The sequence below is a fragment of the Erpetoichthys calabaricus genome, chromosome 7 (assembly GCF_900747795.2).
Source record: "Erpetoichthys calabaricus chromosome 7, fErpCal1.3, whole genome shotgun sequence".
NCBI classification, from domain to species: domain Eukaryota; kingdom Metazoa; phylum Chordata; class Cladistia; order Polypteriformes; family Polypteridae; genus Erpetoichthys; species Erpetoichthys calabaricus.
Window position 1 is genome coordinate 159,054,994 of NC_041400.2, and position 20,355 is coordinate 159,075,348.

The 20,355-nt window shown below is 35.4% G+C and overlaps 1 protein-coding gene across 1 annotated transcript in view; it reads right to left on the reverse strand.

Annotated features, from left to right (window-relative positions):
* ndufs4 (NADH:ubiquinone oxidoreductase subunit S4) overlaps nt 1-20,355 on the reverse strand; it is a 137,738-nt gene that overhangs the window by 80,933 nt on the left and 36,450 nt on the right. Inside the window, exon 2 of the mRNA XM_028805618.2 lies at nt 15,991-16,069. Within this exon, the coding sequence (XP_028661451.1) occupies nt 15,991-16,069 (79 nt within the window). The remainder of the gene's footprint in view (nt 1-15,990; nt 16,070-20,355) is intronic.

The following is a 20,355-nucleotide window of genomic DNA, read 5'->3' on the forward strand; positions in this document are numbered from 1 at the left end:
GATTCAGAAAACGAATGCCATGAATGTAATTACCACGATCTACATACTGTCAAATAAACGAAACACATGCCGTAGCGCGACAGCTGTGAAAAGGGAGCTTCACAAAAAAACAGATCCTTAACAAATTGTTATTGGTATATTTTCGATCCGTTTAAAAAGGTTTTCTTTTCTTCTTAATAAAAAATTAAAAGCAGTACTTCGCCGCAACGAAGCGCGAGAATTTGGCTATTTATATCTGCTTCTCGCAATTAAAAGAGGGCACGTAGCGGATGTTAGACGACTTGATGACCATGCATAAGCGTTATGCATAAGCGTTACCTGCCAGGTAACCACCCCTACAATCAGATTGTGATTCAGACTAGGAATGCAATGAATGTAATTACCCCGATCTACATACAAGTCGAAAGTCTTGCAACATTCAAAGATGATGGTTTGAGATAAGTACACCATGGAACATAAAAGAGCTTATGAAGCCTTGAACCGAAAAAAGCAAGATCTCAGAGATAGTAAAAAAAAAAAAAAAAAAGGAGGTAATGTCGTTTTACTCGATGTAGATTTTAGTCAAACATTACCAGTTATTCCACGAGGGAGACCAGCAGATGAACTCAACGCGTGTTTAAAATCCATGCTTCTCCCACGGTCAGTTATATGTCGCGTGTTCTCGGGTAGGTACACCAAAAAATGTATACATTTAAGCATGTAATGGGCAAAGAAAAAATGAGGTATACCCGAAGGCACTGCAGTAGTACTCAATGTAACTTTACTTCTTAAATGTTAATGTTTAACTGTTTAATAATTTATACGCTTCTTATATGTTGTTCAAATTCTTTTATCAAAATACCAGTGACAGCGCAATGCACGATAACATAAGAGTGAATACACCATACGCATCCGCCCACGGCCACCCTGGTGTGCACAGATAGGAGTTGATTCTACAATAAAATAAAATAAAGATAAAAAGAGTAATACAATCATCACCCATAAAGCGGATAGCAGACGTGACGTACTATATGTGTACCAGATTTCAAGTCAATAGGTGAAACGGTTTGCGAGCTACAGGTGATTTAAAATCCTGGACAGACAAACGAATAGCCACGGTAGCAAATTATAGAAGATTTTACTGTTTAATAATTTATATTTATATGAAATGTGCTTCTTATATATTACTTCATATTCTCATATGATAATGATGTTAATGTTGTTTATATTGATTTCTATGTTATTGTAAGTGCATGTATGTGTGTATATATAATGTGTATATGTATATATAATATATATATATATATATATATATATATATATATATATATATATATGTGTACGTGTGTGTGTATATATATATATATATATATATATATATATATATATATATATATATGACAGCAACACTCATAACAATGACAACACAATTACATTGGCAATCATGTTACGTTATTTTTAAAATGTTTCCTTTACTTTTTCATAACCTCTTTAACACACTACTTCTCCGCTGCGAAGCGCAGGTATTTTGCTAGTCTGATATAAACAGGACTAGACTGACCAAATTTCTGGGGCTTTCAAAGTTATGTTATAGATGAAGGCATTCTTATTAGCAGCAAACTGAAGTAAATCATATCTACAGATTTTATTATGTTATTAGCTAGGAAGGGCTTATCTAACATCACATATTTTGCCTCTAATTGTACTTATTTGGTGTTTGAAAAGTTGTATCAAGGGCTAGCACTCAAACTTTCTTCAAAATTAATTTACACAAAAGTAAAAGCTCAAGAAAAAATGCTTAATACAGTATGTCAAACTGATGCAGAAAAGGGTTCTCCATTTATCAGGTGCTTGAAAGTATCTTCTAATGGGTTCTCTGAAGGTTATTTTCTCTTGAGTGTTAAGTAAATGAAATACTATTTAGTGAATAATACATAAAGACTCTTGTCTACTCCTTCAAAGAGGCATATCCTCTGACCCAATGCTCCAGACTGAAGCCTTGAAATTTTTGCACAAGAATGTTGTATGAGAAAAGCCCAGACAAAACAGACACTTGAGATGTGTGTGTAAGGGGGAGAAGGGAGGGTTATACAAATCAATTCACAGCTACTCCTCCTCCACCTCTCTCATCTGCAGAATTCACACTTCAGGAAACCTTATTAACTTCTTCTACTAAAATGTCTGACAACACTGAGCCTTTGCAATCTTAATTTTATTTGCACAGTACACGGATACTAGCACTATCAACAATACATTTTGAGGTGCTGGTTATAACTACATATTATAGCAAGATCAAATAAATAAAACATGCTACACCACTGTGCTTTACAAAATGTATAACCCTAATCTCTTTAATCTTTAAAATTACTAATTAAAGCTTACTATGACTTAAAGCACTTTCTAAAAAAGTATAAAATATAGTATTTACAAGTGGCTAATGATGGATACCATTTATTTATACTACCTGTTCATTGTCAAAATAATATTTTGCCCTCAAGATCCAATTCCTTGTGCAAATTCACTATAGAAAATCTGGACTACTGGAACAATCTTATTAAAAATGACAATTTTAAACAGGTATCTGAATGGTGGTCAGATCATTGGTCTTTAGCTCAAACATATTTACCTACTTTTTATTAATTAATAACTGTTATTCATTAAAAAGCAACACTACTTGAAATCACAGGAAATAATACAAAGATAAATTTAGCCAGAAAATTCTACACTTATGCATTATGAATATAAAAATTAGTATTTAAAAGAGACAATTACTGACATGTGTTGATCTAACTTGAAAACTAAGAGCATAATTATATACTGTTGTTTAGGAATACAAGCATAATAACATGCACCTGTAGTGTTAGAGCTCCCATGCATTTCTGAAAAACATGAGATAGATAGATAGATAGATAGATAGATAGATAGATAGATAGATAGATAGATAGATAGATAGATAGATAGATAGATAGATAGATAGATAGATAGACTTTATTAATGAAATGTACATGTCCACATTTATGCCTATAGCAGATGGCTGTCTTTTCATCCTTAACTTGATGTCACACAGTTAGGGCTTTGGCCATTTCTGCAAAGATACAAGGACAGCTCTCCAGCTGAGTAGGTCATTGGCACGGATATTGTTTTGTTCACTTACTTTATATGAGAGGCGACTGTCATATTGACCCTCGTACCTGCATCAGAGAAGAACAGCCACTTTGATAGCACAGTTTGTTTTGTATTCTTTCGCCATGACTAAGTTGCATGATAAACCACAGATCTATTTCAACTTATAGTATATGAGCAAAACTTCTACCACTACCAGTTTTGAGGGGGGAGAGGGAGTTGTATGAATTAATGTACACATGAAGCACATTTTACCATGTCTACATTGGAGCAGTAAGCTTACTAATAAAACAGTCAAATCTACAATAGTTGTATGATAGTTTCCATCTATGTAAAGGCAAGTTATTCTGATACATCCCTCTGTTGTTAGCGTAGCCCAAAATTCAGTTGCGACTATAAGCCTACTGGTTACAGTCACCTATTTTTACAAATCTTATAACCTTTTGGCAAAATGTTTTTTATATTGAGCTGATAAAGGTGTTTCTGGAAGGAATGCGGTAGACTGGCAGAAGATAACTGCTTCAAAGCCAAAAGCCTTTCCTATTCACCTCATTAACTGGAAACAAGTTTTGTTTTATCATTTTATGCATGCTCTGTTTGATACTCTGACAGTAGTTCATCAGTTTTCCCTTGCTAATGCTGCAGATACAGTAGGAGTCCAACTTCTGCAATGACACCAGGCTTGCCTTTATGGTTAATCCACTGCATATATGCTGCTTTTTTATTTTTGCAAAGAATTACAAAGTTTACAGCAAACTTTCTCATGGTTTCACTCAAGATTTATACACTAAGCCAAGTACAGCATGCTTTAATTTCAATGAATGCTACTATTCTTCCAAATGTAAAACAATTTCACATGCAGTAGGGCTGGTCAATGATACAATAATGATGATTATTGAATAATTATAATTTTGTGGTTGGTCACTTTTTTGATACACATTTGTTGCACAGAGGCTTCATGAACCTAGTTTTTATTAATACTTGCATTGTAAAGATTTTAGTCTGGCTGCTTAAACACTTCAGTCTGGCCTACAGCACCAAAATTGTCCCATCAAGTATTAAGGCAACTTGTGCAAAACCCTGCAGGATTTCAGCCTGAATACATTCATCTAAATGTCAATCAAGTGCTGCATAAATTCAATAAAGAGTTATGTTGTGTAAAAAAAAAATATCCTAATAAATAAAATCATTACATTTATTTTTATATTATATGCACTGAATAAAGTGAAGGCAGAGTCTGTCCAAAATAGTGAGCAGGTAGATTAAAAACAAGATTTAAGGTCAAGTGGGACAAAAAAGACTAATTACTTCAATTTAAAGTTTATCTAGTTGCGTTCCATCAGTAGCCAACTCTCTACTTCAGTCCACATGCACATATAGCCAGAGCTGACTAACAGAAATTCTACTCAAACAGACACTCATCCCAACAAGTGAAAGATTAATACATCATACATGGTCATGTAAGCTACCTACCTACCAACAGAAATCAACTAAAGGTTAAGAGCCCTTGCATGACAGGTACTGTAATTGAGACGCAAACTAATTCATATTCTTCTTTTCTGGCACCATGAGCTTGCTAGAAAACAACAGTGGTGAACATACAGCACAAGATTAAAAATGATTTTATAATTAATCTTATATATGTTAATAATGCCATTTTAAGTATCTGTTTCACCACACTGCATTCAAGTTATTTACAGGAAAAGTTAGGTTAAATACTGCCAAGGATAAATATGTACATTTATGTATAAGACATCTCTTTTCACTCAACTTTGTTTGCTAATATGTGTACTCATTCTAATTTTTCTGCTTAAAATAAAAGCCTTGATGGATTCTTCTGATTCTTTGTGCATTCTCTTGCACTGTATTTTAATTAAAAGTAATCTTTATTTACCATATACTACAATAATTATCACCATAGTCCAATTTGTTTTTCTCATATTAACTATTTTTGGCTGTAATATCCACCCCAGCAGATCCACAAATCATTCTTTCCCAGAATGACTCTTCTGGCCAAATAGTGCCTGTGCATTCCTGCCTCCAGCTCCCCCTCAGATAGTGTTTTTCAGCACAGGTGGCAACATTGCATCCTGGCACAGAACATCCCAAAGCCTGAGACAGTCGACAGACTAGTTTTTCTAGCCAAACACTTGCAAATGAAAAAATAACCCTGCTGTTCACTATATGAGGCTTATATGCCGTACCTCCTTTATTGTTTACATTTAACATAAATTATACTTTCATTCCTGCTATAGTTTACGAAGATGCCTTGAAATCCGATAAATGTGCAATATTTATAATTATTCAATTGTTAGTCAATTTACTCATAGTAATGGCCAAAAGGTCTTTAAAATCTAGACTTTATTTACGTATTTATATTCACTATCGCACAATTTTTATACTGTTAGCTATTTGGTACTTTATCCCACATCATAGCAACAAGCCCTTTACTGCTTAAAGTTAGAATTGAGCTTCAGGAAATGAATATAATAATAACTAAAAATGTATCGATATCAAATGATATAAATAATAAATCGAGATAACATTCTTGGTCATATTACCCAGCCCTAACATGCAACTTTAATACTGCCCTCATGTGTCTATTTAAATGAATGACATGTTTAAAACTAAGTGTATCCCAGAAAACCATTTAATTATGCAACTCAGATTAACTGAAGTATCAATGACTATCCAATTTAAACTCTCAGCATAATGTAATTTAACAACTATTAACAAAATGTAAAAGGTTTAAGTACATTGGCTTAAAAAGCAGCATAACTCAAAACAAACCAAATGTAACAAAAGTAAAGCAGTGATGATGGTATATTCAGTCATGACCTCATTAATGACCAAAAAAAAAAAGTAACAATAATATAATTTGGTCCTAGGTATGTTAGTCAGGGTTAAGGTCCATCTGTTTGGTTTTTTTTCCAATTTACTCAGTTTTACTCGTATCAGTACTAAGTTCTTACATCGCGAAATATTTGGTCTCCAACCCATCCATACTCATTGAAGACCATACTGATATGTACTCTAACTCACTTAACTGTATCCTGACCTTCCACATTCGCTGAAGCCAATAACCACACCTGTCCACACCCACTGAACATTATGCTCATTTCCACTCTAGACTAATTGCTTATGACTTCTAGAATAGCTCTTGTTACATTAGCCAATCTCTTGTTGTAGCAACTTATTCCATTTGTAAGCCACATTTGTAAGTAACCTACTCCTGCAGCACTGAATGCAAGTCAAAGAACTCTGGACAGAGCACCACTCAACTGCAGAATAGAATAAAGCACAAAATTTACAGCTGCCATTTATCTCATAAAACTAAACTGCAAATCTTTTGGCTGTGGGAGGAAACTTAAGAACCCAACAAAACACACACACAAACAGAGGAATCATGTTCAAAATCCATATGGTGAACACCCAGTCTAGAATATGAATCCAAGATTTGAAGAGATGGCCGAAAAAAATTTTAATCTCATATTTTTATGAAGACAAAATTCCAGATACAAGAGGCTTCAGTGTAGACCAACTTAAACAGGAGCAAACTTTTAAAACACAAAAAGAAAGTGAAATGCCATGGTAATTAATAATTTCTGGTTGTAAATATGAAGTCTCTGTCTTTAAAGATGTTTGCATGGATGCGGAGGGGCTTCTGGGATTTGTAATTTGTAGGGGGTGTACACATAAAACCAGAAGGGCAGGATGTTACAGGACTTTTGTCTTTTTCATTTTTTGCAGTAGAGAAGGATTGTGCATGGCCACCAGATATAGGGATGGTGGTGGGTTCTTTTTCTCCCAATCCAGTACACAAATGAGAGGAACGCTTCAGAAAACCATTCACCTTCTGGACTCTGGTGGTAGGAATGTGCTCTCTATCCATGTTACAGAAAGCAGTTTACTAAAGGGGAGTGTTCCGCCACATCCTTCTGTCCATTAACCACTGTTTACACTTCAGGATTCACCTTCATCACCTATCATAAAGACTTTTCCAGGACTGTAAATATCGTTAGGAGGATTTGTTTATATATACTGTATATTATATATACTGTATATTATATATATATAACTATGCAACTTTTAATGCAATGCAATAATTGCATAGTTAGATCAGGACCACCCTGTATGTATGTATATAATATATTATATACACATATATATATAAATAATATATGTGTGTATATTTATATATATATATATATTATATATATTTGTTGCTAAATATATTTAATCTATTTGGACTTTTCTCTGGTGTGTTAGTATTTGGGTGTCAGTGTGGAAATACTGTACTTCTTAGGTGGTGTCCTGATTCTATTAGTTCCTCATTTTAAAAGTGTAATGGCTTTGTTGCTACGCAAATCTGGTGGCAACCTCTGTGCTCTCCTGGTAGACGGGGTTAACTACAAGGTAACCACTCATGCGCACCATTTATGGAATTTTGTTATCTCTGTTCTCAATTAAAAAATGAAATTAAAAAACATTTCTTGGACAACACTATAAACAATGCAAGAATAGTAACAGATAAAAAAATGCTTCATTCAAAAATAGCTGAATTAAATGTAACTGTTACAAAGGTTATGTCATTGCATCAAATTACTAACCGCTCAACTAAAACATCACTTAATGCTCAGATAATAGGATAACTGAATTAGTTAGATAATAATTAAGTAGTTACACCATTATTAAATTATTAATTCAAAACATATGGTTAAATCTACACTTCAAAAGCAATCAAATATAACTGACAGCACAAAATACAAACTGATAATTACAATAAAAAATTCAGTCACTATCTGCATATAAAACTCTTAAAGTAGTTTCTATATTATTTCATGAAAATGACATTCATTTAAAACCTTTTAAAAACATTTTAGAAGTTTGCCTTATATGTAACATAATTCATTTCAGTGTCATACTGCCAGAATTTCTCTCATAAGGCTGATAAATAAGCATGTTGCCCTTTAGGTGATGTTGGACAATTATCACACTGAATCTTAGAGCCATGCATGCTACTTGTTTCTATGTTTTCTTTATCACATTTAAGTTACAGAATACCCATGGGGGATGCACTGTCTTTTAGCCTTGGAATCCAAACATGTTTATTTTTTTCCAGCATCCCACAGCTGGAATTTTTATAAATTCTCTCCTCCCTGGCTGTCAAACAATACCACTGGATTCGGACTATTACCATTATAACTATTAGGGACTGTGTATAATTTACAGTAATTAAAGTTAAACTTAATTCCATTAGGGACGCCTTCATTTTTTTTTTGTTTATACTTTGTTTGTTAACTTATTTTTTATCTATTCTCTTTGTAATTATAATTCTTTCTTTTACTACTTGTAAAGGCACTTTAAGGTACTCTTCTTCTATGAAAATGTGCTATATGAGGGGAGTTTCAAAAGTCCATTCAGATGAACTTTGAGTTTGTTCCCCATAGCTGATTGTTGATTTTTTTTAGGGAATCTTATTCAACAATTCACAAAAACTCACTAAAATTTTCAGGTGTGCAGGTCATCATGAAGACAAGAAATGACAGTAAAAGTGAACATGGTATGCACCCACATGTGCATTTCTCTGATGACTGGGGAAACAAAAACTGACAAGAAGTCAAATGCACAGTTTCAGATGTCTACACACAAAAAAAAAGTTTGGCCAAAGTTTTCCAAAATCTCAAGAGAGGTCTCTCTCTCCAAAGTGCAAGTTGAACAACTGGTTCCTTTACCACAACGCTTCTTCTCATCAGGGCACCAAGACCATTCTCTTCATTGGTCCATCTGTAATCAAACTTTTCGATGCTCCACACTATTTGCCTGACCAGGCTCCTTGTGATTTCATCAAAATCAAGGCCAACAAGGCAGTGAATGAAAAGCTGAAAAAAAGATGATTTTCAGGGGTGTAATGAAAAAAGAATGCACAAATTGCAAAAGTGCACTGAGGTCGGAGGTGATTAATTGGAGAAGTACAGAATTATTAGGATTTCTAAGTGAAATTCTTTTAGGGTTATCTCTTATTTCTATTAAAATAAAAAGACTTGAATTCCTAGAAATAAGCATTGTTGTTCTGTTTAAATACAATGTTGCATTACACAAATTCAATGTAACTGTTTTTTTTCAAATGGCATGTGAATACTTTTTTTGTTTTATATATATGACTAAGTGCACATTTCTATAATTTCTTAAGACCTGTTATCTGTTTTGTTGCTTCCAAGTTAACAGACTACATTAAGTACAGTTAGGCCTATGTGCTTCCACACATTTATTTTAAGGATATGGTGAAATGCATTAGAGGCTGTGTGCAATAAATATACTGTGATGTTAACAGTCCTATGCTTGTTTTAATTAGTACTGCTAAATTGTTCTTGTATATGTGTAAAGAATGTATAATACAACCCTTCGACCCTGAAAAGGATTAAGTGGGTTCAACAATGGATGGAATACCATCTTTATCATTCTTTACAAGTCACGTAAAGGCACTCACTGCTAGCAGTCAGATTGCGTTTATCACAAAAAGTAACTTGCAAGCTACATTGACCAATTTAACAGTCTAGGCACACGCATGACGGGAATGAGGCAGACCCAGACGGATGTCGCAGACATGGCAGTGTGCCTTTGAAGGTTAGAAGCTGGCTCGGCCACTGAGCAGATAACAGGTCTATCTTTGGCTTTTCAGCATGAAATATCTTCTTTGCAATCCAAAAGGTCCAAGGTCCAAGGTCCAGTGCCAGTGAGCAGCGCCGACCATTACAACTCAACAGAATGAAATCCTGTGCAGAGACATGCAGTTTTCTCAAAAAATGCTTTCCATCCTTCCATATTATGGTATAGATTTAAAATTTGCCTGGAAAGACTAAGATGTTAAAAAGGCACTGTTTGAAAACCCTCAGACTTGTAGGACCAACCAGCAACAACTGAATGAAGAAGTATTGCTATTGCTCTTGTGATATGGATAAACAAAGAATAAGCCTGCCAACAGCAAAACAGTCTGCATTCATGTATTTTAAAAAGGGAACAAAAAAGGAAATATTTGTATTACACAAACAAAATATGTTAATGAAAAACTATTAATTTGTATAGTTTGAAAAATGCATTTAATTTTTGTTTGCTCTGAACATACTGAAAGTTCTTTTTAAAAGGAGCTCAAGGAGACAGCTCTTTTTTAGTAAACTGAGAAAAAGTAAACTGGATAGCAAAAAATATTTTGAAAATATAACAAAGTCCAAGTATAACGTAAACATTTCCAAATGAAGGTTACTTTATACCATAATGCCATATATAAATCCATTAACTACAGCAACTTACTTCACATCACTGAAAGAGGGTGCATCAAGCACAAACAAGTTAATTGCAGGATAAACACACATATACTCAGAAGCCCATCTGGTTTCAGTTTTTCAGGTTTATGAGAAAAGGCTTGATCAATATTTTCTGAAAACATAAACGGAAGAGTGCATGGTCTCAAATACGATTTATTTAATTCAAGGCCCTTTTCAGTAGGTCAGTGTCTCTGAAGAAGTCCAAAGTGTGAACTGAAAAGAAAAACTAAAACTATTCTGATTTTACCATTAATTCTATTTTGTATTAGTTACTTTGGCATTACTGTCTTTTTATTCATTTTAACTGTAATTTTTATTTTTATTTCAATTTAAATTATTAGGCTAGTTCTGGTCTTAGTCTTAGTTTTCATGAACCTTAATAACCTTGTACCATTCATTGATCGCTAACTGCTAAACAACAAAATTGTAAGGAATTGTAGTTTTAATCATAGATCTTAAAAACCAAAGACCAAATTTTCTGGAGATGTTCATGACATTATAAGCTAGCTTTAGTAAAAAAAAAAACTGACCAATTTTAAAATAGATTTTTTTCACTATTCAATTTTTATTATTATAATCACTCATAAAAGGGTAATTTTTTTCATTTTGGGGATAACATAGTATTTACGCAAAATATAGAGCTGAAAAAGAACTTTAAAACAATATGAGAACCATTCCTATGCAAATTATATTTATGGAGATATAGCCAGACAAAGTCATAACCCCCTCAATAAGTTCAAACTTGGTTAGCTTAAATCTCACCTAAATATTGATCCAAGACATGTGCAATTTCATTTCCATGGGTTACTCAAATGTCACCATTCAGCATGCCAAGTTTCATTAAAATCTGTGACGAGGTCCAAAAGTATGATGATTTGACATGGAATTGCCCATATCTCACCCCTTGACAGTTGCCATCACAATATGATAATCAATGTTATTCATGTCACCTGTCAGTAGTTTTAATGTTGTGGCTGATCTGTGTATGTCTTCTTCATCTGTCCTTTGTAGGTGGAAGAACAGCAGCAGCAACTGCCACTCCTTTCCTTTATTGTGGTTAAACATTCCATGAAGATACTTCCTCCATATGAAACATCTACATATCACAATACAATAGTGAAATACACTGCAATCACATGATGCATTCCTTTGATTTATGCAGGAGACTCCAATAAATAAATAACCATACACTTGGGGCAGGTACAATAATATGCAAAACATAGGTATCTGTGCATAAACAATGTTTCAAAATGGTATGCACATCAAATGAACTTGCTGGTAAGCCTATATCTTTCCCCTTCTCAATTATTCATGTTCAAATATCCTCAGACACATTTTGCTTTTTAATTCCCTGAAGCACTCAAGCAAAACATGGTGATGTGTCTTTGTGAGACATGCACTTGATGCAGTGCATGAAATTTCCATAGTAAGCCTAGAAAATGAAAGAACTTTATATCTCCAGCCAAATTAACTTGTTTAACTAACAAAATCATGCAGCTACAGTATGCTGAATAGGCATGTCTACACTGTGAATCTTAAATTTGTAACAGTTCATGACAAGTGAAGTCTAACCAGCCGGCATATACCCTTCCTCCCAAAAAACCTATGCTTCTTGCAAGCATAAAGCACCCAGTCTCCTGGCTATTTTTTTTTTGTCAAACGTGGGAGGAGAAAGTTGAAAAACAGAAGCACAAGAAAGAATAAAAAAATAAAAAGATATTATCGTTATGCATGAGCCTACAAAAATAAGAAGTTTAATATCACTTTGTCAATGTTTCTTACTTATTTTTCATGAGTAATTACAAGGTATTGTGAAAGTTAAAGATTAAGGTAGCAAGATGCATAATGTTTATATTGTGAAGCAATTACATACAATTTCTAACTTTAAATGCTGTGTCATTCCCCTTCTTCTTCTTCTTTCAGCTGCCCCATTTAGGGTCGCCACAGTGGATCATCTTTTTCCATCTCTTCCTGTCCTTTGCATCTTGCTCTGTTACACCCATCACCTGCATGTCCTCTCTCACCACATCCATAAACCTTCTCTTAGGCCTTCCTCTTTTCCTCTTGTCTGGCAGCTTTATCCTTAGCATCCTTCTCCCAATATACCCAGCATTTCCCCTCTGCACATGTCCAAACCAACACAATCTCACCACTCTGACTTTGTCTCCCAACCGTCCAACTTGAGCTGACCCTCTAATGTACTCATTTCTAATCCTGTCCATCCTTGTCACACCCAATGCAAATCTTAGCATCTTTAACTCTGCCACCTCCAGCTCTGTCTCCTGCTTTCTGGTCAGTGCCACCATCTCCAACCCACATAACATAGCTGGTCTTACTACTGTCCTGTAGACCTTCTGTTTCACTCTTGCTGATACCCGTCCGTAACAAATTACTCCTGACACTCTTCTCCACCCATTCCACACTGCCTGCACTCTCTTTTACACCTCTCTTCCACAATCCCCGTTACCCTGCACATGCTGTGTCATTCCCCTAATTTCAACATACATATGATTCCAATCACACTATTTGTTTTAAATGCTTATCTTTAAATGCTTAATCTTTAATCACATACATTAGTATAATGTCTGTAGGGATTCAACAATATACAGGTAAAATTCTGTTACAACGAATATCTTTACAATGAAATTTTCATTACAACGAAGTATTTTTATGGTCCCGACAGTTTCCCCATATGACACGAGTCTATAGAAATCTTGTTACTACGAAATACATTCAGCAGATACTTTAATTACAACGAAGTGCCGAAATGCCTGAATGAATCATCCACAGAGCAGTTAGTTCTGTGGTCGCAGCTCAGTTGTGCACAACAATCCCTAAACAGAAACATTGTAATATTTTTTTCTTTCTTCGAACTTTCCTTGAACTGTTTTTTGTTTGGTGTTTTTGTTTTCTGTGGTTTTCAGTGATACCTTTTGCTTACTGCTCATCAACATCTGAAAAACATCCATTGGAATTTAACTCATTGTCACCCTCCTATAGATATGTCAGACACGAAAAAACGATAACAGTTCATATTAGAGGAAAAAAAAAACACTTAATTTTTGCAGCTCTCAATTGCGGCAAAAAGAAAAAAAGACGTTACCAGTGAATTTGGAATTTCGCCACTGACACTGTCAACTTTCTTGAAAGACCAAGCAAAAAAAAGAAAAATCTTGGGTTGCGAATGTATGTGAACTGCTGCATTTGAAGGTGTCAAAAAAGCAGTTTTTATGTGGTTCAGTGATGCTCATTCAAGAAACATTCCTATTAATGCGGCACTCATTCAAGAAAATGTGAGGTTTCTAAACTCTCTTGGGACCTCCCTAAACTGGACAACATGGCGAAGAGCATCCTGAAGTGCGATCACTGCGTCTGTGGAAGACTGTTCAGCCATTGCCGAGGCAACAGCAGGCTCACAGCTCTGCTGTAGCTCTTCACCGAAGCAAACAGAAAAGATCTCGATGTGTGATGCAAGGTACATTGTAAATGAAGGGAACAGTATTACCTGTACTTGGTCACTAACCTAGCCACAACCCTGCCTGTCTGCTGTGTCTGTGTATAGGAGAGTGGCAGATCACGCTACAATAAATAACCGTGCTGTTCCTGTTTCAAGCTGAATAAAGCTGGTTTTGCTAAAGTACTGAGACTATGCCTTGTGTTTTGGAGTGCAAGACAGGGACTTATAGCGTGACCCCGATATTTTAGGATTTGCTTCTGTGACACTTCACTGAAGCGCTGTGAGCCTGCAGTTGCCCTGCCACGGCAATGGACAAACAATCTTCCACAGATGCGGCAATCGCGCTTCAAGACGCACTTCAGCGTGTCGCCCCGTTGGGTTGGGGAATCCCAAAAGAGTTCAGAAACCACACAATACGAAGAAGAAGAAAAGGATGATTCGGCTTCTGATTGAGAACTGTGCTGCCCATAACATACTTCCACATTTAGATAATGTTCGCGTTGAATTCCTCCCACCCAACTGCACGGCAGTGCTTCAGCCTTTGGATTTGGGCATCATTCGCACCCGGGAAAGGAAATGCTGAGAAAAATTCTCGTCAGCATAACTTGTAGGCAGGATGAGATTAAAATTAACGCGAAAGAAGCTATTCAAATGATTGCAAACGCCTGGATGCAAGTCAAAGAAAGCACTATAGTGACAAATACAGAATCTCATTACTACGGAATTTTCATTACGATGAAATATTTTTTAGGTCCCTGGCAGTTTGATGTAACTGAATTTTACCTGTATATTTTTTTCTTATGTGGAAGGCGAAAATTATACATTTGGACCACAATTGTGTATTTTATATTAAATAAAACCTCCTGAATTTTGGGCTTATATTATTTTCTTAAGTGCTGTGGTGCTCCATTTTAAGCGCTTATTACTAGAAAACTTACTGTTTTTAAACCTATATTGAATACAAAATGATTGGACAATACCAATAATAAAGCCTAAAATGGCTTGAATAAAGCAATGATGTGATATTAATGGCTGGTCTTTGCCAGTTTCCTGAATTATAGAACAATAAAGAAAAATAGATAGACAGGCCAAAACATATGTGAGCATGACAAACCGGGCCATAGATCTGCTTGTGCAAAATGGCCTATTTATCATGATATTTCATGATACCAATAACACAGTGAGTCCAATGAAAATGTGGCATCTTCAGAATAAATGATACTGATAGAAATGACACTTTAATGAAATAAACACCAAAATATTAAGTAAAACCTGAAATGAACTCTCCGACTGTCTGAAAGTGTATTTTGTAATTATTTTAAATACAAAATATGGCATAAACAAGGTGGTATGAAATGTTGCATGGGGGCTCCCAATCCAAGAGAAACAGAAATGTGCGGAGGAAAAGAAAATTCATGATGAATGTTAAATCACAGGAGACTCAGCACATACCAACATTTCTGAGCATCTAATTGGTGAGAGACAGACTGAGACCAAAGAGAGCTCCCAAGAGGACAGAGGACCTCATGGTTTATCTGTGAAGTATACGTTTAAGAAGTATTAACAGTGTGATCATAGATACCTATGTTTTACATTTTTTGATACAGTAATATTTAAGAATGAAAGGTCTGTAAAAATCTGTGCAATATTATCATAAGGACTTTTACGGAATTCTTGTTAAAGGGGCAAATTGTGTGGAGCGAGACCTGTGAGATTTACTTGTGTAGGTGCACTGAACCGTATGATGCTGCTATCTTAATTCAGGCCCTCAACTGTTCCTCTTCTGTGGATGCTTTCTTTATAACTAGCTTCATTCACTCAGCTTTGTCTTTAAAGAAGCTGGTGCTTCTGAGGTGACACTGTAACCTAGTTTTGTGTATTTCTGGAAGACTTACATTTTTTCATGTTATAGCTGCAGCATGGCAAGGAAAGCTGCAAGTACAGGGGCAAACAATGTTAAAATATGCTGCTGTGATTCAAATGCATGCCTTCCAGGACTGATATTCACATAAAATGTACTCATTCATTTTTTTAGTTAGTCTGTGTTAGTTTTAACAAAAATCTCCCACAAAAGGAACATACACAGTAAATATTAAAGACTCTTACTAGTTTTTCATCCACTGTGATCAACTGTCTGTTTTGTGGTTGGTCTGTACACTGGCACCAAGCAGATACTCCTACAGACCTGCAAAGACAAAAATAAATAACAAAACTGAAAAAAAATTAAGCAGTGGTAAAAAAAAAAAAAAAAAAAAAATTCTCTCTCTGACTTGTACTCTATAATCAATTTTTAAGCAAAGTCTTACTTAATACTTAAAGGTTTTACATTAGCTTAAAGAAGCCCAATAAAAAAACAGTGAATTTGGTAAAAAGTATGTGTAAATTTAAGACAAAATTAGGCCAGCAAGAAGATGCCAGGGTAATGGTACAAGAAGGATGACACAGGCCGATAGGGTGCTATAAAAGACCTCTGGAGATAATATAGATCTACTCTGGCAGCAGGAGTGGTCCTTAACATGCTGTGCAGAATGGTAGGGAACAGTAGGAGTAGGAGCCCTGTACTCTGTTGGATATCCAAGAAAAAGAAAATAAGTTGTAGTCTCAATAGAAAAAAGTTAGGCTAACCTCCTTAGCATTAGAACCGTGTGTCACTCGGGCTATAAAAACAGTGCTAAAAGCATTAGTCCTAAGCATCACTTGGGCAACTGTACAGATGCATTTCACATCCCGAAGAATACTTGGGGTGACCAGTATTCTGCCATCCTTCAGCAAGTGGAACATATGGGAATGTGCAATTCCTAAACAAAAGAATTAGAACATGAGAAGCTGCCTTTTAACAGTAATATAAAATAGGATGAAAGATTAGATGATGCAGTTACAGGGACTTCTAACTTGGTCTTTCAGGCCTCAGAAGAGGCCCAAAGAGAATAATAATACATTTTAATAATAATAATACATTTTATTTATATAGCGCCTTTCCCATGCTCAAGGCACTTACAGAATATAATAAAGAACGGCAGAATATACAGTATATAGCATTGTACAAACCAGATAAATAAATAAAGAAGATTAAGACAGTAAATTCTGGAAAAAAAAAAAAAAAAAGACAACATAATTGATGGTCTCGCACACACATACAGGTTACGTTGGCATCTTGACAGAGAAGTAAACTGAGAGAAAGGTAATAAAGTCAAGTAGAGCTAAAAGCCTTCCTGAACAGATGAGTTTTGAGTTGTTTTTTAAAAGAATTCATGGAGTCAGCTGACCTGATTAATTTTGGATAAATGGAATGGATAAAAGCAACCTCCCAGCCAGAAGCAAACTGAGTCTAGAGTTGGGAAGAGAATTTAGGGTATAGAATTAATTAGCAAAAAGAAAATGGTCAGGGTTAAAAGACTGTAACAGAGACAGATGAGGGGTGAAAAGGGGACTGCCTTTGTACACTTAACAGTGTAGAATTTAAGTGAACCATCCCACCAAGCAGAAAGGGACACAAGGCCTGTTTTATAAAGACCCGGGGAAAATGATGTTCTCATCTTGGTCATTTACTTTTACAGTTGTGTTCTCCATATATTTATATTTCTGTTACTACATATGTCAATTTTTATTCCCTGTGGCCTACTTGGTAAAAAAAATACAGAATGTGAAGGACTACCATGAGGGTTCCCTCTGATCAAAATGTGCTTAAAAATGATTGCAAAGGAAAGTTCTAAACAAATTTGAGTAAGAACTGCAGGATAAGTGAGCAGACAAAATAATCTGGAACCTTAGTTTTTAAAGTAAAATCCATACAAAAGACAAAAACATTCTGGCAAACAGCTATTTTTATACTGTGCTTTTCCTAATTTCCATTAACCCAGAATACATTCAATAAAGAAATTAAACAAATCTCCAACTTTTATGATTACATTCCTACCATTTTCCATTTTCACCCTTTTGCTGCCATTTAAAGAATGTATTTTTCTTTTTAAAGAATTGTGGCCACTGTTATCTCTTGTCTCTGTCCTTGGTCAGGTAAGACTTTTAGATATTTTACTAACTAGCTTCAATCATTCAATCAGTGTGTTTACATGCACACACATAAGCTAGTTAAATTGACTAACCCAATTAAGCCAGAAACCTGATTTCTCAATAATTCATGCTTACACGTGCAAGTAATCTTGTGCAGTTCTCTTTTGGAAAAATGCTCCAAGATGATTAATCTCACACACACACAAGAGTTAAACATCATCAGTAGCCACTGTCAATCTTAAAAAAAAAAAAAAAAAAAAAAAAAGAGTATGACACCTATGACAGTTTTGTGTTTTACAAATATGTTTAGTCAAACTGACTCTTTATTTAAAGGTTTCTGCTACTGTAATGCACACTGCACACTTTCCTGCTTGGCTGTGAGATAGAACCTTGCAAAGAACCCATTACATGTGCTTCTTACCTTACATTCAATGATGCTGGTATAACAAAGGTATTTTTACTTCAATAAAATAAATTTTGAGTTAGGTTTCCCTAACTCATATTATTTGCAGAGAAATATACAGTTAGGTCCATAAATATTTGGACAGAGACAACTTTTTTCTAATTTTGGTTCTGTACATTACCACAATGAATTTTAAATGAAACAACTTAGATGCAGTTGAAGTGCAGACTTTCAGCTTTAATTCAGTGGGGTGAACAAAACAATTGCATAAAAATGTGAGGCAACTAAAGCATTTTTTAACACAATCCCTTCATTTCAGGGGCTCAAAAGTAATTGGACAAATTAAATAACTGGAAATAAAATGTTCATTTCTAATACTTGGTTGAAAACCCTTTGCTGGCAATGGCAGCCTGAAGTCTTGAACTTATGGACATCACCAGATGCTGGGTTTCCTCCTTTTTAATGCTCTGCCAGGCCTTTACTGCAGCGGCTTTCAGTTGCTGTTTGTTTGTGGGCCTTTCTGTCTGAAGTTTAGTCTTCAACAAGTGAAATGCATGCTCAACTGGGTTAAGATCAGGTGACTGATTTGGCCATTCAAGAATTTTCCACTTCTTTGCTTTAATAAACTCCTGGGTTGCTTTAGCTGTATGTTTTGGGTCATTGTCCATCTGTATCATGAAACGCCACCCAATCAATTTGACTGCATTTAGCTGGATTTGAGCAGACAGTATGTCTCTGAACACCTCAGAATTCATTCAGCTGCTTCTGTCCTGTGTCACATCATCAATAAATACTAGTGTCCCAGTGCCACTGGCAGCCATGCACGCCCAAGCCATCACACTGCCTCCACCGTGTTTTACAGATGATGTGGTATGCTTTGGATAATGAGCTGTTCCACGCCTTCTCCATAATTTTTTCTTGCCATCATTCTGGTAGAGGTTGATCTTGGTTTCATGTCCAAAGAATCTTTTTCCAGAACTGTGCTGGCTTTTTTTAGATGTTCTTTAGCAAAGTCCAATCTAGCCTTTCTATTCTTGAGGCTTATGAGTAGCTTGCACCTTGCAGTGCACCCTCTGTATTTACTTTCATGCAGTCTTCTGTTTATGGTAGACTTGGATATCAATACACCTACACCCTGGAGAGTGTTGTTCACTTGGTTGGCTGTTGTGAAGGGGTTTCTCTTCACCATGGAAATGATTCTGCGATCATCCACCACTGTTGTCTTCCGTGGACGTCCAGGTCTTTTTGCGTTGCTGAGTTCACCAGTGCTGCTTTCTTTCTCAGGATGTACCAAACTGTAGAATTTGCCACTCATAATATTGTAGCAATTTCTCGGATGGTTTTTTTTCTGTTTTTGCAGTTTAAGGGTGGCTTCTTTCACCTGCTTGGAGAGCTCCTTTGACCTCATGTTATCTGTTCACAGAAAAATCTTCCACATGCAAGCACCACACCTCAAATCAACTCCAGGCCTTTTATCTGCTTAATTGATAATGACATAACGACGGACTTGGCCACACCTGCCCATGAAATAGCCTTTGAGTCAATTGTCCAATTACTTTCGAGCCCATGAAATGAAGGGATTGTGTTAAAAAATGCTTTAGTTGCCTCACATTTTTATGCAATCATTTTGTTCACCCCAATGAATTTAAGCTGAAAGTCTGCACTTCAACTGCATCTGAGTTGTTTCATTTAAAATTCATTGTGGTAATGTACAGAACCAAAATTTATTAAAAAAGTTGTCTCTGTCCAAATATTTATGGACCTAACTGTACCTCTGATAATCAATTTTCTCAGAGGCCAATAACCCGCTTTCTCTTCAGAATAAGGGTTCATGTGGCCTTTAAGAAGTCAGATTTCTGTGAATAAATGGGTTATTGAAGCACATGTAAATGAGTTAAATGTTAATTTAAATGAGAATATTACTTCCATTTCTGGAAAATCACGCTACTTCGGCATAGTTCCTTGCATTCAATGTAAAAAATCTCCATTCAATTAGAATTAATCCTACAGTGCTCCAGACTGTAACTGAAATGGTCGCAAATGTGACCAAAAATAGG